At 39.1% G+C, this 18,289-nt stretch overlaps 1 protein-coding gene across 1 annotated transcript in view; it reads left to right on the forward strand.

Annotated features, from left to right (window-relative positions):
* Positions 1 to 8,524: 8,524 nt before the first annotated feature.
* Positions 8,525 to 18,289, forward strand: part of map3k5 (mitogen-activated protein kinase kinase kinase 5) — a 188,436-nt gene continuing 178,671 nt past the window's right edge. Inside the window, exon 1 of the mRNA XM_039747501.1 lies at positions 8,525 to 9,735. Within this exon, the coding sequence (XP_039603435.1) occupies positions 9,324 to 9,735 (412 nt within the window). The 5' untranslated portion in view covers positions 8,525 to 9,323. The remainder of the gene's footprint in view (positions 9,736 to 18,289) is intronic.

Genomic DNA, 18,289 nt, shown 5'->3' on the forward strand with positions numbered 1-18,289 from the left:
AACACATCTTTTGAAGTGAAGAGTTATACTATTTTTTCCTTCTTATTTGTATGAAGACTGCATAGACCAACCAAAAATAACATGGTCATGTGTATTTAGATATATCACTGGTTTTTTTTTTAACAGTCTTGGTCTTGGCAGTGTCTATAGGTTTTGTACGTCAACCATGTTGGAGTTGTCTAAATTGCAGAACTGGGAGATTGTGCCTTAAGTGATTTATGGCTTGCTTCATAACCTGCTGAAGCAAGAATGTTTCTTAACAGAGAATGATAGCCGTTGGAGGGCTGGTATGTCAACAGAATAATGCTGATCAACTAAATGTAACACAGCAGTCATTAATTAAATACTTGGAGTTTACAAAATATTAATTCTATTACTAATGGTTAAACCAGTTTGTTGGCAAAGCATTAATACATTTATTTATACAGTCATCAAAAAAATAAATACAAGGACATTATTTATAATTAGAAAGTTAAAAATAATTTATTTTACACTCAGTTGGAATGAGTGTGCCAAATGTTTATAAATGCCAGCCAAAACATAATATCATTGTATTGCTTCTTGTCATGCTCAAAAGAAATGAAGTCCTGGCAAATAATTAATGCACAACTGTGGTGGGATGGTTGAGGCCCTCATTTTATCAATCAAAATATTTATTAGTGCAGCCCACCACTGGACAGCAGATGGCACAATCAATTGCACAGTTGCAGCATATTGGTTTCTCATTAGCACTGAGTCATAGTCATAAAGAGATGATTGAAGATGTTGCTTGCTGTGGTATGAAAAAACAGACCAGGCCTTTTTGAAAATATGGGCTCTTAAACTGCAAGGTATGTGGTCATCTCTCTTACAAGTTTCAAGGTGTACCATATAATTTAATTTCTAATACTTCAAATGCTACATTTATTAAAATTAAACACTTTCAACATATTCACCCAGACTTTAGTTATGTTCAGTTTAATGGCAGTGATTTGCTGACTTTAATGTGTTTAATCATCTATCTGTTTAATTTCATGATCTAGCACATTTAAGAGGTTTTTAGTTATGCTGTACATACAGTATATCTGTCTATTGGATTTTTACTAGTGTCATTCCAGACATCACTGACTCCATAAAAGCAACTCTGGTAGTCAATCACAAGCCAACATTTGGATAAAGCAGGTTCAGCAAATTGGGATGGATGAATTTCAGGGAAATCAAACTTACCAATTACTACATAATTACTTTCAAGCTTTATTTTTTAGACTATTATAAATGTGTCAATGTGCTCTTCTATCTGTAATACATTCTGGATATCAAGCTGCTATTCTTGCTGGTTTCATTTCTGATACAAACATCCTCTTTCAAATATAGCTTATCTTATATATGAATCAGCCACATATCTGAGTTTTTCTCTTACGTGTATTGCTATTTTCATCACACCACAACTTAACTAAGTTTCTCTGTGTAAATGCAGTGCATCCATTTAAATACAGTAATACACAGAATAAAGACAGCTTTCCTTGACTTAAGTAAATTAAATGTTTGGTCATTTTTATAAAGTCTTTTGGTCTAAACCTTACAATATCATCAACATGATTAATACTTGTACCTACAGATATTGCCTATATGGTACTCCATTAATGGTAGATTTCTTGCTGTTAATTCAATGGCCCTTTATAGTATACTAGCCAACCCGCAGCGTAGCATAAGTAACATAATTATGCATTGATGGGTGAACACTTCCTGAAAGACACAGTTGTCCAAATGGGGTGGGTTTGAGGATACGACTGTAAGAGAATGAATAGATGGAACTTTGGAGAGAGAAACATACAATTGTCCGCGACTAAAAAGTGGAGGACCATCGCTGCACCCCCACCTCCCAGAGTGAGGGACGGGGCTGGATGGCGTCCCTCTAAGATCGCCAAGGTAATGCAGGTCGATCATGTTGCATTCAAAAAAATTTTTTTTTAAACGTTAGTCTATCATATATCCTCCTTATGGCATTTGCCACTTGATTGACATACAGGGTGGCCAGTCTGAGAACTCTTTTCATATAACACACTGGTCATCTCGCACTCACAATTAAACGCGCGAGCTACTGCAAAACTCCAGCTGTGATCTAGTTAGCCTTCTAATTTATATCGACTAAAGAAGGGATTTAAAAAAATTGTTTGGGGAGGGTACAGGCTGAATGTGGAATTGGAAGAGAATTTTTTTCTCACAATGTCACAATCGAAGTGCATTTGTCTGATCTGTCAATCTATCATTGCTATTCCAAATAAAGAAAATGTGGAAAGGCACTTTCGAACTGTTCATAAAAACTACGAAACTGACATCCTTCCAAAAAATGATCTGAGAAAGACAAAGGAGAGGGAACAAAAATCGTAGTTAATCGGAAAGCCGTCATTTTTCACTCAGCTGAATTTACAAACTCCTTGACTGCATTATTTGGCTCTACTTATTTATGCGAGTCAGCCTTTTCCCACATGAAGATTATTAAATCCAAATATTGTAGTGACCAGAAATGTATTAAATTGTTATTGTGCCATAAAGGTTATTCAGTTATGCAATGTACGACAACATACATTTTATGTATAAAGCATACTCAGTATATATATCATTTTTAATGTAGGTAGATCATTTTGACCTGGTCATTTTAAAAGTAGCTTGCAAGACGAAAAAGTGTGGGCACCTCTGCTCTAAGACGTTGGAGGCCGACTGCTCAGGGGTCGCGTAACTATTTAGCAGGAGGGAGTCTCACTCGTTATTGGAATTAACCAGACAAATAGCTCCACCAACTAAGAATGGTCATGCATCAGCACCCACAGAATCGAGATAAAGCTATCAATCTGTCAATCCTCTCCGTGTCCGGGCCGGGTGAGGTTTCCCGTGTTGAGTCAAATTAAGCCACAGGCTCCACTCCTGGTGGTGCCCTTCTGCCAATTCCTTTAAGTTTCAGCTTTGCAACCATACTTCCACCGGAACCCACAGACTTTGGTGTCCCAGTTGGCTACCCGACGGATCATGGGAATAACGCCGCTGGATTGCCAGTCGGCATCGTTTATGGTTGGAACTACGACGGTATCTGATTGTCTTCGAACCTCCAACTGTCGTTCTTGATTAATGAAAACATTCTTGGCAAATGCTTTCACTCTCGCTCGAATTGCTGGTGGGCGGGGCTCTGTCGTGCGTATCCCATGGCCTGTCTTGCATGCCATTGTCGGCTGCTTAGTGAATTGTTGGTGGGCTGGGCTCTGTTGTGCATATCACATGGTCTGTCTTGCGTGCTGCTTCTTGAGTTCCCTGGTCGGCTGCTTAGTGAATTATATATTCTTGATTAATGAAAACATTCTTGGCAAATGCTTTCGCTCTCGCTCGAATTGTTGGTGGGCGGGGCTCTGTCGTGCATATCCCATGGTCTGTCTTGCGTTCCATGGTCGGCCGCTTAGCGAATTGTTGGTGGGCGGGGCTCTGTCTTGCATGCCTCTTGCTTGCCATGGACTTAGTGAATTATATATATAGATACTTACATAAATGCATTTTTCAAAGGTAAAAATTTAAATTTAATGATTTTTTTAAACTTTCTGAATTGCAAAAAATATTTAATACGGTGTTCTGTCCCAATAATAATAGTAATTAATTCAATTTACTGTTATAGGTAATGTGAGCTCCATTTCATTATTCACTGACAAATAAAAAACTACAGTTGTGCTTGAATGTTTGTGAACCCTTTAGAATTTTCTAGATTTCTGCATAAATATGACCTAAAACATCATCAGATTTTCACTCAAGTCCTAAAAGTAGATAAAGAGAAACCAGTTAAACAAGACAAAAATATTATACTTGGTCATTTATTTATTAAGGAAAATGATCGAATATTACATATTTGTGAGTGGCAAAAGTATGTGAACCTTTGCTTTCAGTATCTGGTGTGACCCCCCCTTTGCAGCAATAACTGCAACTAAACGTTTCTGGTAACTTTTGATCATTCCTGCACGCTGGCTTGGAGGAATTTTAGCCCATTCCTCCGTACAGAACAGCTTCAACTCTGGGATGTTGGTGGGCTTCCTCACATTAACTGCTCACTTCAGGTCCTTCCACAACATTTCAATTGGATTAAGGTCAGGACTTTAACTTGGCCATTCCAAAACATTAACTTTATTCTTCTTTAAACATTCTTTGGTAGAACGACTTATGTGCTTATGGTCCTTGTCTTGCTGCACTACTCACCTTCTCTTGAGATTCAGTTCATGGACAGATGTCCTGACATTTTCCTTTATACTTCTCTGATATAATTCATAATTTATTGTTCCATCAATGAAGGCAAGCCGTCCTGGCCCAGATGCAGCAAAACAGGCCCAAACCATGATAATACCACCACCATGTTTCACAGATGGGACAAGGTTCTTATGCTAGAATGCAGTGTTTTCCTTTCTCCAAACATAACGCTTTTCATTTAAACCAAAAAGTTCTATTTTGGTCTCATCCATCCACAAAACATTCTTCCAATAGCCTTTTGGTTTGCCCATGTGATCTTTAGCAAACTGCAGATGAGCAGCAATGTTTTATTGGAGAGCAGTGGCTTTCTCCTTGCAACCCTGCCTTGCACACCATTGTTGTTTAGTGTTCTCCTGATGGTGGACTCATGAACATGAACATTAGCCAATGCGAGGGAGGCCTTCAGTTGCTTAGAAGTTACCCTGGAGTCCTTTGTGACCTCGCCGACTATTACACGCCTTGTTGTTGGAGTGATCTTTGTGGGTCAACCACTCCTGGGGAGGGTAACAATGGTCTTGAATTTCATCCGTTTGTACACAATCTGTCTGACTGTGGATTGGTGGAGTCCAAACTCTTTAGAGATGGTTTTGTAAACTTTTTCAGCCTGATGAGCATCAACAACTCTTTTTCTGAGGTCCTCAGAAATCTCTTTTGTTCATGCCATGATACACTTCCACAAACGTGTTGTGAAGAGCAACTTTTGATAGATCCCTGTTCTTTAAATAACACAGGGTGCCCACTCACACCTGATTGTCATCCCATTGATTGAAAACACCTGACTCTAATTTCACCTTCAAACTAACTGCTAATTCTAGAGATTCACATACTTTTGCCACTCACAAATATGTAATATTCGATCATTTTCCTCAATAAATAAATGACCAAGTATAATATTTTTGTCACATTTGTTTAACTGGTTTCTCTTTATCTACTTTTAGGACTTGAGTGAAAATCTGATGATGTTTTAGATCATATTTATGCAGAAATATAGAAAATTCTAAAGGGTTCACAAACTTTAAAGCATAACTGTAAATGTATGTTGTGGCATCTTAATAAAAAAAATCAATACAACCTGGAAAGGTTTCAGAACTAGGAGAACACTTGAAAAATGCAGTTTAATGAAGAAAAGTGCAAAGTGCTACATACGGGCAACAGGAACATTAATTCCAGCAGTCTCTGGAATCATCATCTAAGCATTTACAATTAATAGGATAAATAAAGTGTTAGGTTATATCACAAAAACTGCATAGACTATAAATTGAAGGATATTAGGCTTAAGAGTATACAGGTAGAATGCACTAGTGAGATTGCATCTGGAGTATAGTGTATCATTTTGGTAACCATGCTACAAAAAACATAGCAGCACTTAAAGCCATGCAGAGGAAGGCAAACAAGTGCATCCCCGGAATTAAGGACTGAAATTAAGCTGTGGGAGTCTGAAAGAAACTTTCGAGACATGCAGTTGAAGCAGAAACATTGGCACCTTTAGAAGTATCTGGATGAGATATATTGGGGTAGCTTATCTATTTAGTTAAACAAACAAGCTTGTTGGATTAAATGGTGTCCACTTGTTTGTCAAATTCTTATATTCCTATGAATGTAACTGAAGTTGGTTGAGTGAAAGATATTTTCTCCAGTGCCCACTTAACTTGTCTGCACAAGTTCATGGCATGTTACTTGCCCGCTGAACAACACTTTTTTGTAGTACAGAAGCACTCATTTAGAAGAAGTACTACTGTATCTATAAATACATATTTCTGATAAAAGCAATGTTGGTATGGTTAGCAAAATAATGGATGATGTTTTTATGTTGATGTCACAATTGAACTTGAAAATGCTAACAAATAATTAGATAAAACTACTTGGAACAATGTAAATTTGTCAATTTAAAAACATCTATTCCTACTTATATTTAAAGGGGTGGCACAGTAGCATTGATACCTTGCAACAAGGACACCAGGGTTTGCATCCAGGGTACACACGATGTGGATATTGCATGTTCTCCACGTGTTTGTGTGGGTTTCCTTTCACATTTTAAAGATGTGCAGGGTGTATGAACTGGCATTACTAAACTAGCCCCTAAAGTATGTGTGTGTGTGTGTATGTGTGAGCTGTACCATGTCCTGGCATTGTTCCTGTCTGTCCCCATTACTTCATATAGGCTAAAGCTGTCCTTTGACCATTGAGTAGCTTTAGTCCTTGATCTCAGGTGTCCAGCCACTGATCTTCACCTCAGATAAAGGAGCACTGGAATCATGGAATAGAAAGGTCCTTTCATGAGATTGACTGGCCCAGCCCCGACTCAACTGTAGACTGGCTAGCAGAGGGCAGGTGGCTATGTGGCCAAGGTCTCTAGGGCTCTGACTGTGTCAGATTTGTCTGACTCCTTTTCTATAATCTTCCTGTGGGTCTGCAATTAATCGATGGAGAGATGTTGTTGTTTTCATTTATATTAATTAGTTTCTACTTTGTTTTTCATGTATTTGAACAAGTTGTTATCCTCATACGTTATTGTTTTGCTATTTATTATTTGCTATTTGTTATTTAGTGAGTGGTATAATCTATTGTTGAATTTTGTCTTGGATGTTGTCACAGTGCTTTGCGCCAGCACTTGGTGAGGAGCTCTGTGCAAGAACAAAGTTGTTTGTACTATTGTATTCAATTACTGAAGCGGCAATGATATATTATCCATCTAGCTCTGTGAAGAAGACTACTTGAATTCTGTGTTGTGTGTTGCATTTATATCATATCTTTGACTCCCATTGCACACCCAAGTTACCTGGAAGGGGGTCTCTCTTTGAATTGCATTTCCTAAGATTTCTTCCATTTTTTTCTCTACAATGTTTTTTTGGGTTTTTTTTTTTTTCTTGTCTTCTTAGGAAGTCAAGGCTGGGGAGCTGTCAAAAAATGGGGTCTGTTAACATCCATTGAGGCATTCATTGTGTGATTTCAGACTATACAGCACAAGAAATAAATTGAGGTTGATGTTTTTGAGAGCGTCCCTCATTTTCTCATGATCTATGGTGTCCAGTCCCTGGTCCTCAGGAGCTCAGCCACCCCCTTCCTGCCATTACACACTCTGATCTGCATGAGGGAAACCCCCCACTCTGTTACTGATCCATTACACCTTGGGGGCCACTGACTCACTCTTCAACTAGCTAATTACCAATAAGTGCTTAAGCTAGCAACACCCCTGCCTGTGAGTCTGTATTAGATAAGCTGGTTTAGAAAATGGATGATGCTTAAAATGCCTTTACATACAGAGAAAAACAGTATTTTGGAATAAGTTAAAGTTACTTGACATAACTTGATTTGACTTAAATACTTTGGGGTTATACTGCTGTTGTGTATGTGTGTTTGTTTATACAATTCAACACCCTTGGCTCATTCTCAAAAAAATTTAGCACATATAACCCACTTTATAACCCACTTAGTAAGGATCACTACTTTTGGGTGGACAATTTTGACCCTGTAGGGGTCTTTTTTACTACAGTGAGTTTTAAGGACAGTGTGTTTTCACAGATTCTGAGCCCTGAAATAAATTAATTTACTTAAATCGATTAATTTAGTGTCTTCTGCAGCCAAGTAAAAGTTAGATGGTTCTGCTGTAAAATTACTTACTGTACCTTGGGGTGATGCTGCTAGCTAAAAAATACTTTTAAATGCAAAGGAAACTTTAATTCACCATACGCTTTCAAGTGTTTAGGGCCTACATAATTTTAACAGGGGTAAACATAACTCAAAAACAGGTTGCAAATTGTTGCCTTCATTTTTTGAGCTGAAACATTGCTTTTAAGAATGCATGACGACAGTTATGTTTATAAAACGCACTGTATGTAACAGCGGATAAATTCGATCATTGTATTGTATAGCGCCTTTCAGAATATTTTAACATTTTTAAGTAAAACTTTTAAACTTTTTTTTAATATTACTATGTTAACGGATGTTTAAACGAGATGAGTCATTTTCAAACACCAAAATTCGAGCTTGAACACCTTCGCTGAAACTACTAGCCTGTAAGAAGGAAACACCTGAAAAGAAAATGATTTTATGTAACACTTTAATTAAACGCCCTTGTCACGGCATACACGTTGGTTTTACTGAAGGTTTCCATCATTCCTCTCCTTGAACAGATCACCGATCGCTTGGAAGTAGTCTTTTACAGCTGCACACTATGACTATTCCCTTGTAGCTTTAAGAAGGCAGACCTTAAACTTTCCTCTTTTTGTAGCTTGCCCGTCCCACAACGCGCAGCTTATCTCAAATGTGCGTGCATGCGTATGTATGTGTGTGTGGCACAAGAAGTCACTAAGAAATGTTAAAGTAGATGCGATACTAGATCGAGTACTGCTGACAGGATTGTCTGTGCAGAATGTTTCTGTTTCAGGCCTGTATTATCAATGGCTTAAAAGGAGAAAGGGGTTGAACTGTGCAGCATTCGTGGCGACGATCTGCCTGCCTGTCAGCGCAGACAGTTTCGAAGGGAAGTGCTTATCGAGAACAGCTCCGGGGTTCCGTCGCATGACAGCGTCTCTGTGATGGAGTTCTTGATACCAGGATAGCAACAGAAAATCTCAGTAGGTGGAAATATGAACAGGTGTTTATAGCTTTTATATCGGCGTAGAAAAAGGCACGGATTCCAAGAACTGAGAAGATCGTCGATGATCTAACGCGCCACTCTCCATGTAAAACTGCAAAGGCATGAAATCGACAAGCTACAGTCACACGGCGCTCTGCAAACTTAAGCCTTTGTCACGTTGCTGCTCGGACTGAGTTTACGATGTTCCTGTTGACAGCAGATAAAAGGGCATACGAATGAGTACGCATTTGGATTCCTATAACAGTTTTCGTTGCAGGACTGCTGTAAGCAAGTTGTTCGATTGTCGGGGACACCAGAGGAAGTAATTGTTAAATTCGCCCCGAGGCTTCGTGTAACCAAAGGAAACGTGCACTCCAGAGGAGCACGCAGGGCACAATCCATCGATGCATGCTGCACACGAGAGATCGTAGGTGTAAATTGGATTAACTGCCCCAGGGATTCCCTGTGATAACCACAGCAGACCATGAGCCAAGATTTCGACGGTATTACATTCACGGTGCCCATCTTTTGCCCCGCTTCTGACACAGGCAGTGGCGATCTGGCATTCAGTTGCGGGTTGGCAGATGGGGTGAACTGTGCCAATCAACTCCCCGCAGCGGGCACCTATTTCTGTCAGGAGCCCTCGGCCTCCAGCACTACAACTTGTTGTGCATATCCAGTTCCAGGAGGTGTTTTAACGACGACCAAAAGTAAAACGAGGGCGATATCGGTGGTTTATGTTGTCAACGAACTTAGCCCGACGTACGCCACAGAAAACGCAGCCTTACAGTGCTTGAAAGAGTCGTGTGACAGTACTGGTGCCACGCTGGAAACTGTACAGTTTGGGAAGCTGGACTTTGGTGAAACCACCGTCCTGGATCGATTTTACAACGCAGGTAAGTTCAGCATGTGAGAGAGCTGCGCGGCTGATTCTGCAATTAGAACTGCTAGGACACGAATTGTAACGATGCTGGCGTGTTCCATCTTTGCCATTCACAACAGGAGTTGTTTATCAACATGAGCGTGTGTGCATGTCGACATCAGTTAGACCTGCGCATTTCGTGTAAAAACGGGCATTGGAAATCTTTCCCAACATGCCTCATCATCGCAAAGTGCGCGTTGCTGTGAAATGCCGATAGGCGGGCGTGAAAAGCGTTTTATCAGCTGCATTTGTGTGATCCACCCTGCAGCCTAACAACCGCACCTTTCTAAATTTCCACAACGTCTTCCTGCCTGGACAGATTTTACAGTGGACTACAGTTAAAAATATTCTCATCGTTTAAATATAAACGTGTAAATGTTAATTCCTTTAATGTGGTTTTGAATTTGTTTACTGAGAATGTCGTACTTTTTCTGTTAATTTTGAGATTTCTTGTCGCAAAATCACTAAAAAATACCGCTCGAAATTTGCATACGAATAGCGTTTTCATGTTCTTCAAATAATAACATTGGCGTTTAGGAACCTGTTGCTTTCAAAATTGAGCATGCGCGAGTGCGATCGCTTGTTCTTCTGGATGAGCGAGTAGCGTGTCGGTGATCTTAGTAATCGAATACGCTGGAGATGATTAATATCCGCATTCCATCGAATTCCACTAGTACACAGCGCCCTGCACAATTTGGTGACTGTCCGAACGTAGAAACCTGACTGGCTCAAGTAACAGATGTTAATGTAGAGGGCAGTAGAATGCCCTCCACCCCACACCCCTCTCTTTGTCGCCTTATCGCTTTGGCTGCTACTGGATTTTAATTGCTGTTTTGTATAGCAGTTTTCTGGACAGAATGGGGGTGTAATGGTAAGCTAACATCTGGGTTAAATGCCCAGATATGACTCAGTGTTTATGGACTTGTATGTTTTGGCACACCTCTCCTTATCTTAAACTTATTCAGGCTAAACGAAGTGACAACTCAAGTAACTTGTATGGATTAGTATAGAGGTGTGTGCGTGTGATAAACTGGCAAGTTGGCAAGATGCTGCCCTTGTAATAGAAGAAAAATATGAGAAAAAAGGTGGGTGGACAGGACTTACAGGGTGTGGCAAGGTGATCCTTTATATTGTATATACAAAAGAAGAAAAAAACACCCATTGCATTTATCCATTTTCTAACCTGCTTATCCAGTTCAGTGTTTTAGGAAGCCGTCGCTAGTCCTGGCAGCAGTGGGCACACGGTGGGAGCTAGGCTTGGGCAGGGCACTGTAGAAGAACTGAGACTGGACACTGCACCAGTGAATGTTCAAGTGGGTTTCATTCAATGCCAGTAGAGAGCACATCACAGAATAGGAAGCATTCTAAATACGGTGTTAGTATTTACATAGTACAGAGCATATAATTCTTACTCTTATTCCTTCTCTTACAACCAATCAGAGAACAGCATGCTGGTGTGTGCATGTGTATTCACCCAGTGATGGTGCCCTCATGTTTTGTGCCCAATGCTTGCTGGTATGGGCTCCAGCCACTCCTCCCACCCACCTTCTGGTTCGAAAATGACATGACATGACATGATCAAAAGATCTTGACTAACTGAGGAAAAATACAGAAATTCTGAAACTTTCAAATGTTTCATTAATGATCAATCACAAGTATAGAATGCATATTGCTGGTAATTTTCCAAGGTGCACAAAACACAATAAATTTAACCTTTCACAGATGAGAAGAATAAATGTATAGCTGTATATTATCCTTCTTTAATACAATTTCAAGTTAACTATTTTTATAGTATATAAATGACAATGTAAATACGACCGAAGAGACATTATTTCACCATCCACAGTGCCAGTCCTTCATAACACACATACAAATCCAAACATCATATAGGCTCAATTTAAAGCCATCAGTTAGCACACCTTGCACATGTTTAGAAAGTGGGAGATCAAGAGTAGCTTTATTTTCTATAATGAACATCATCTGGTAGTAGTTTACAACTGCTACACTGCGTACATTGTATGTTTTTTCACACTGTGTGAAAACACAAGTGAATTTCTCTGGATAACAAGGTCAGCTGGAGGAGGGAAGTGAACTAGCAGCCTTGAGGTCTTGCCACTTAAATACAATAAAACAACATTTCCCCTAGAAAGTTGTAGTTTAACAGTCTGTGTTGTTTTTCTGAGCACGTGTTAGGCTTACATTGATTGCTTTAAGTTCAGTGATCCAGGATTGGGACTAAATCTGCAGTTTTCATACTTGAGCAAGTCATATTGCCACACACAAACACACTGTGTATGCAACATTTGCTTCAGCAAGTGATCCCTGCCAAAATATCTCTTTATGGAATGCAAGCATATGTAATCTGATGGGGTGTTCTGAACACTTTAATGTGACTCAGTGTTTGAAGAGAGTGGGCAGCAGCAGCGTGGGGACAGGAATTATCATCTAGTATGCTGCTTTAACATGCAGTTTGGCACCATACCTTTTTCCAGGCACAAATCAAAGAATAGTTCTTTTATTATATTTTAGTTATTATATATTAGTTATATTTTATTATATTCTATTTTATTCTTACTTAATTTTATTTATTTCTCTTTTCTTGTAACTTTTTATTTGACATCTTATAAAGCACTTGAGCTACATTCTTTGTATGAAAATATGCTATAGAAATGTTGTTGTTGTCTTTGATTTCCAGAAGTCAGTATGCAAAAATTCACTCATGTTTTCTTTTGCATATGTGGAAAGCAGCACAACTGTACAAACCTGACTACTGGTGAAGGTCAAAGATATTTCAGTGGACAATAACAAATATTTTACTATAAAATAGTCGGTTTTCACACATAACAGTTACATGAGAATTCTACAGCAAAGAAAACTGGTTTAAAATATGAATACCTTTTGAAAGCTTCCTGAGTTACCCAACAGTATGTGTGTGATTTAGCACCATTAGTAAACATATAGTTTCATCTATCAATTTATTTTTCTAAACTTTCTTAATTCATTTTCAAGGTTGTGGGGACCCAGAGCCCATCATTGCATCATCAAAAACAGGGTCATGATTAAGTGTGGCCATGAAACTATTAATACATTTACTCATGCCAGTTACCAGTTAACCTAACACAAATGGGTTTTAGATGTGGGAAGAAAACTGAAATACGCAGAGACAATCCCTTGCAGAAATAAGGAAGGTATGCAACAATAATACAGAAAGTGATGGTGTTGGGATAGAGACACATTTTTGGAACCATGAGGCAGCACCATTGTGCCACCTTCACACACAGTTTTTATCAAATATTTGGAACCTGGCTTGAATGTCTGACCATGATACTATCCGTGCAGAGAATGCATGTTCTCCCTGTGTTCAGGTGCACTTATTCTAGCTACTCTAATTTCCTTTTATATTTCAGTGTCATGCATATTATGTTAATTTTCCATACTAAAATGGCCTTGAATGAGCAAGTGAGAGTGTGCCTTGGACATGAATTGGCATGTAATCCAGCATTAGTTCTCATTTTGCATCTGATGTCACAAAGCTGCACTAGAAAAAGTGGTGTCTGATATCTAGCATGCAATAAAATGCCAAGATCTGTGTATGGCTTACTTCTCAGAACAATTTGATTGGTCAGTTTGGCTTTGGTGTAATTGGTCAATTTGGCTTTGGTGACACCATTGAAAGAGGAAGTGCAAGTGTGAGACACATGTGGAGGAGAAGAGGCATAGTAGGCTCCCTGAGAGAGTTGCTTGCAAAGATGGGAAGTATACAAGTGCATAGGAGGTAAACAGTGTGTCCAGAAAATAATATCAGAGTCTGAGAAGCAGGTTTTACTGGAACACACTTGAGAAAGGGATTGATGGTCAACAAGGGTTCAGACAAATGCCAAAAAGTAGAAAAGGAGTTAAAGGTTCATGTAGGTAATTTTTAAAATAATATTTTGGTAGCATGACTAGTTACAGTATTTATATATATATGTAAGAATAAGTTGTACTAATTATGTTGTATGGTAATCGAACAGTTTGTAACTTTGTGCAGTACCAGGAGAAGGTGGGAGCGCAGGATGCCATCATCTACAGTATATGCTACACTGATCCCTCTCCCACTTGGACAGAGGCAGTGGTGCTGTAATTATGTTTCTGGACTTCTCTAGCGCCTTCAGCTCCATACAACCTCTGCTCCTTAGAGACAAGCTGACAGAGATGGGAGTAGATTCATACCTGGTGGCATGGATCGTGGACTATCTTACAGACAGACCTCAGTATGTGCGTCTCGGGAACTACAGGTCTGACATTGTGGTCAGTAGCACAGGAGCGCAGCAGGGGACTGTACTTTCTCTGGTGCTGTTCAGCCTATATACATCGGACTTTCAATACAACTCGGAGTCCTGCGACGTGCAAAAGTTCGCTGACGATGATGCTATCGTGAGCTGCTTCAGGAGTGGGCAGGTGGAGGAGTATAGGAACCTAATCAAGGACTTTGTTAAATGGTGCGATTCAAACCACTTACACCTGAACACCAGCAAAACCAAGGAACTGGTGGAGAATTTTAGGAGACCCAGGCCCCTCCTGGACCCCGTGATTATCAGAGGTGACTGTGTGCAGAGGGTACAGACCTATACATACCTGAGAGTGCAGCTGGATGATAAATTAGACTGGACTGCCAATACTGATGCTCTGTGCAAGAGAGGACAGAGCTGACTATACTTCCTTAGAAGGCTGGCGTCCTTCAACATCTGCAATAAGATGCTGCAGATGTTCTATCAGACGGTTGTGGCTAGTGCCCTCTTCTACACGGTGTGCTGGGGAGTCAGCATAAAGCAGAAGTACGCCTCACGCCTGAACAAACTGGTGAGGAAGGCAGGCTCTATTGTAGGCATGGAGCTGGACAGTTTGACATCCGTGGCAGAGCAATGGGCTCTGAGCAGGCTCCTGTTAGTCATGGAGAATCCACTGTATCCACTGAACAGTATCATCTCCAGACAGAGGAGCAGCTTCAGCGACAGACTGCTGTCACTATCCTGCTCCACTGACAGACTGAGGAGATCGTTCCTCCCCCACACTATGCAACTCTTCAAGTTCCACCCGACGGGGTAAACGTTAACATTATACAAAGTTATTGTCTGTTTTGCCTGCATTTTTATCACTATTTAATTTAATATTGTTTTTTATGAGTATGCTGGTGCTGTGAAGTTTCCCTTGGGAGTAATAAAGTATCTATCTATCTATCTATCTATCTATCTATCTATCTATCTATCTATCTATCTATCTATCTATCTATCTATCTATCTATCTAAAGTAATCAGAAAATACTGTATATTCAGTTAATTAAAATACTTGAAACTGTTCCATATGAAGAGCACTACATAAACAGTGAATGTCTGCCACATAATATTTTGGCAACTATAGGAAATTAGTATGGTTCTGCTTGAATGGCATGCTGTTTTTTAAATGTCTGTCTCAGGCATTGGCATAGGATGACCCAAGTGCAGCCATGCAACACCTCAGCACCACATTGGAACAGTGTGAGTTTATTTATTTATTTATTTATTTTTTTACAGTGGCTGGAGTGCCAATTCTGCCACCAACCCCCAAGTTTTCCCTGCAAGTTGGAGGATCTGCTTGCAGGGATGGTTGCACATTAACGCCATACCCAGGATGAAGTAATTGCAGGTTAACAACCTTGTTCAAGGGCCCAATGGAGTAGAGTCACTTCTGGCATTTATGCAATTCGAAACAGCAACTTTTCGATTGCCGGTGCAGATCCCTAGCCTTAGACCCACCACTCCACCCTCTTTGGCATACTTAAACAAAATTGTTGTATATGTTTGGACAACTCATTTGTGCATAACTAACTCATGCAAACAGTAAATGGCTTGATTTTGTTGAGATTCTGTCAAAGCTCATTCTAGTATGTGCAGCGATGATTACTAAAACTGAATGAAAACTTTGACAGTGACAAACTTTGCAGGTTTTGATATGTGATGGGGGTTTCCTTTATTAATAGATAGTGTGCTACAAGATCCCTTTGGGACACTGCAGTGTTCTTTTCTGGTAATGATTCATTGCTCAAAGAGTTTTTTTCTTTTTAATTCATTGATTTTTTTTAAATAGGCAAGCTGATATTTAAAAGGCATTCTCTGCATCAAACAATTAGATTTTTGTGTCTCCATTTAGACCACCATAAAAGCTGTTAACAAATTTCATGGGTGCCAATAATTGTTTAAATATTTTGAATTTTGCCTCCGTGGTTTTAAATTTCTCAAATCAAAAAGAATGCGTAATTCGTATGGTCAGAGTTTAATAATGTGATTCATCCAATTGAGTGGGTAAAGCAGGGGTGAATTTGTTGGAAACAATTATAATCATATTTGTTTAAAACGTAATGTGCTACTTCATTGAACTCCATGTTGATCATTGCAAATTTGAGTCTGCTTATTGTTTTGATTGATTTACATCCTTGTATGATTACCATTAAGCAATCCTAGTAACCGTAGAAGTGTGAAAGATAATGGCATCAGTCCATCAGTTGTACAAGGTCATGGCTCAGTCACGTTTACTGTCTTTTTGTGACGTTAATGGTTTTAGCTCTTGAGATAAACAGCTGTCTGCCTGTTCAAAATAAATTCCACAAAACATCTAAAGAATCTGCCCAACTGGAACTAGACATGTGGAATTCCATTCTCAAACAACTAAGTCAAAAAAGAAAAAAGTTGTAATAAAATTTTATACATTTTATATAAAACTTTCCTTTAAGATTTAAAAAAAAATCTTTCAAATATGTTACAAATAATTGTGTAAAAAGCATAGTTTTCTCGTGAAAGTGATTTCTTTGTCACCTAAAAATGTTTAATCTCATGTTTTCATTGAAAATTATGGTAGCCCTTAAGTGCAATGTACAGAAACAAATTAAATCCTGCATAAACAAATCATAAAACACAAAAGCAAATTGGAAACAAAAACACAAATTAGAGAATGCAAAAACAAATCAGAATATTAAAAAGCAAATTGAATATGCAACAGCAAGTCATAGAACACAAAAACAAATCTTAAAATGCAAAAAATAAATTGATTATGCAAAAGTAAATCAGAGTATGCAAAAAAAAATCAGAAAATGCAAAAACAATTTGGAAATGCAAAAAGAAATAAGAAAAACGCAAAAAGAAATTGAAAACACAGAAACAAAACAGAAAATGCAAAAACAAATTTGAAATGCAAAAATGAATCAGAAAATGCAAAAACAAGCTTCTTCTTCTTTCGACTGCTCCAGTTAGGGTTTGCCACAGCGGATCATCTTCTTCCATATCTTTCTGTCATCTGCATCTTGTTCTGTTACATCCATCACCTGCATGTCCTCTCTCACCACATCCATAAACCTTCTCTTAGGTCTTCCTTTTTTCCTCTTCCCTGGCAGCTCTATCCTTAGCATTCTTCTCCCAATATATTCAGCATCTCTCCTCTGCACATGTCCAAACCAACGCAATCTCACCTCTCTGACTTTGTATCCGAACCGTTCAACTTGAGCTGACCCTCTAATGTACTCATTTCTAATCCTATCCATCCTCATCACACCCACTGCAAATCTTAGCATCTTTAACTCTGCCACCTCCAGCTCTGTCTCCTACTTTCTCATCAGTGCCACTGTCTGCAAGCCATATAACATAGCTGGTCTCACTACCATCCTGTACACCTTCGCTTTCACTCTTGCTGATACCCGTCTGTCACAAATCACTCCTGACACTCTTCTCCACCCAATCCACTCTGCCTGCACTCTCTTTTTCACCTCTCTTCCACATTCCCCATTACTCTGTATTGTTGATCCCAAGTATTTAAACTCATCCACCTTCGCCAACACTACTTCTTGCATCCTCTGAATACACTAAAACAGATTAGAAACAGCAAATGAAACAACAAATGCAAATGAAACAGCAAATGCAAATGGAGCAGCACGCAAACAAAATGGTGACTGCGCAAACAAATTGGGAAGCGTGAAAACAAAAAGAGCAGCGCATAACCCAAATCGAAATAGAAAAACAATGAAAGCTAAACATACTTCATGATTCAATCCCAACTTTTCAAAATGTGGTGTGGTGGAAGCGAGAATGCTGAAAAGTAAAAGAGATTTCTTGTCTTTTTTAGGTATTTTACATACTGCGATAGAAAACATAATGTTTGCTTAACTTTGAGCACTAACTGCTAGAGCAGTGGCAGGGCCAATGGAGTTTCACCAGTAAATGGGTTTACATCCAGTAGAAATCTGACATATCTACTGTAGGCATAGCAGAAGAAATCTGATGCCTCGATATCAGATATAACACTTTGGTCTAAAATGAGCCAACTAATAAATCACAATAAAAATAAACAATTGTCGCATGTGTCACAGACGATTGCTCTTGGTCACCTGTTTTTGTCCTGCAACACTCTGGCATGAATAGTTGCTCAAGGTCACGCTCTTAGCGTTACATTATGGTTTTATAACAATCAGTGCAGGACTGACAAACTTAAGTTTCCAAAACTTTAAATGGATCTCCAGCAGT

The sequence above is a fragment of the Polypterus senegalus genome, chromosome 3 (genome assembly GCF_016835505.1).
Source record: "Polypterus senegalus isolate Bchr_013 chromosome 3, ASM1683550v1, whole genome shotgun sequence".
Lineage (NCBI taxonomy): Eukaryota > Metazoa > Chordata > Cladistia > Polypteriformes > Polypteridae > Polypterus > Polypterus senegalus.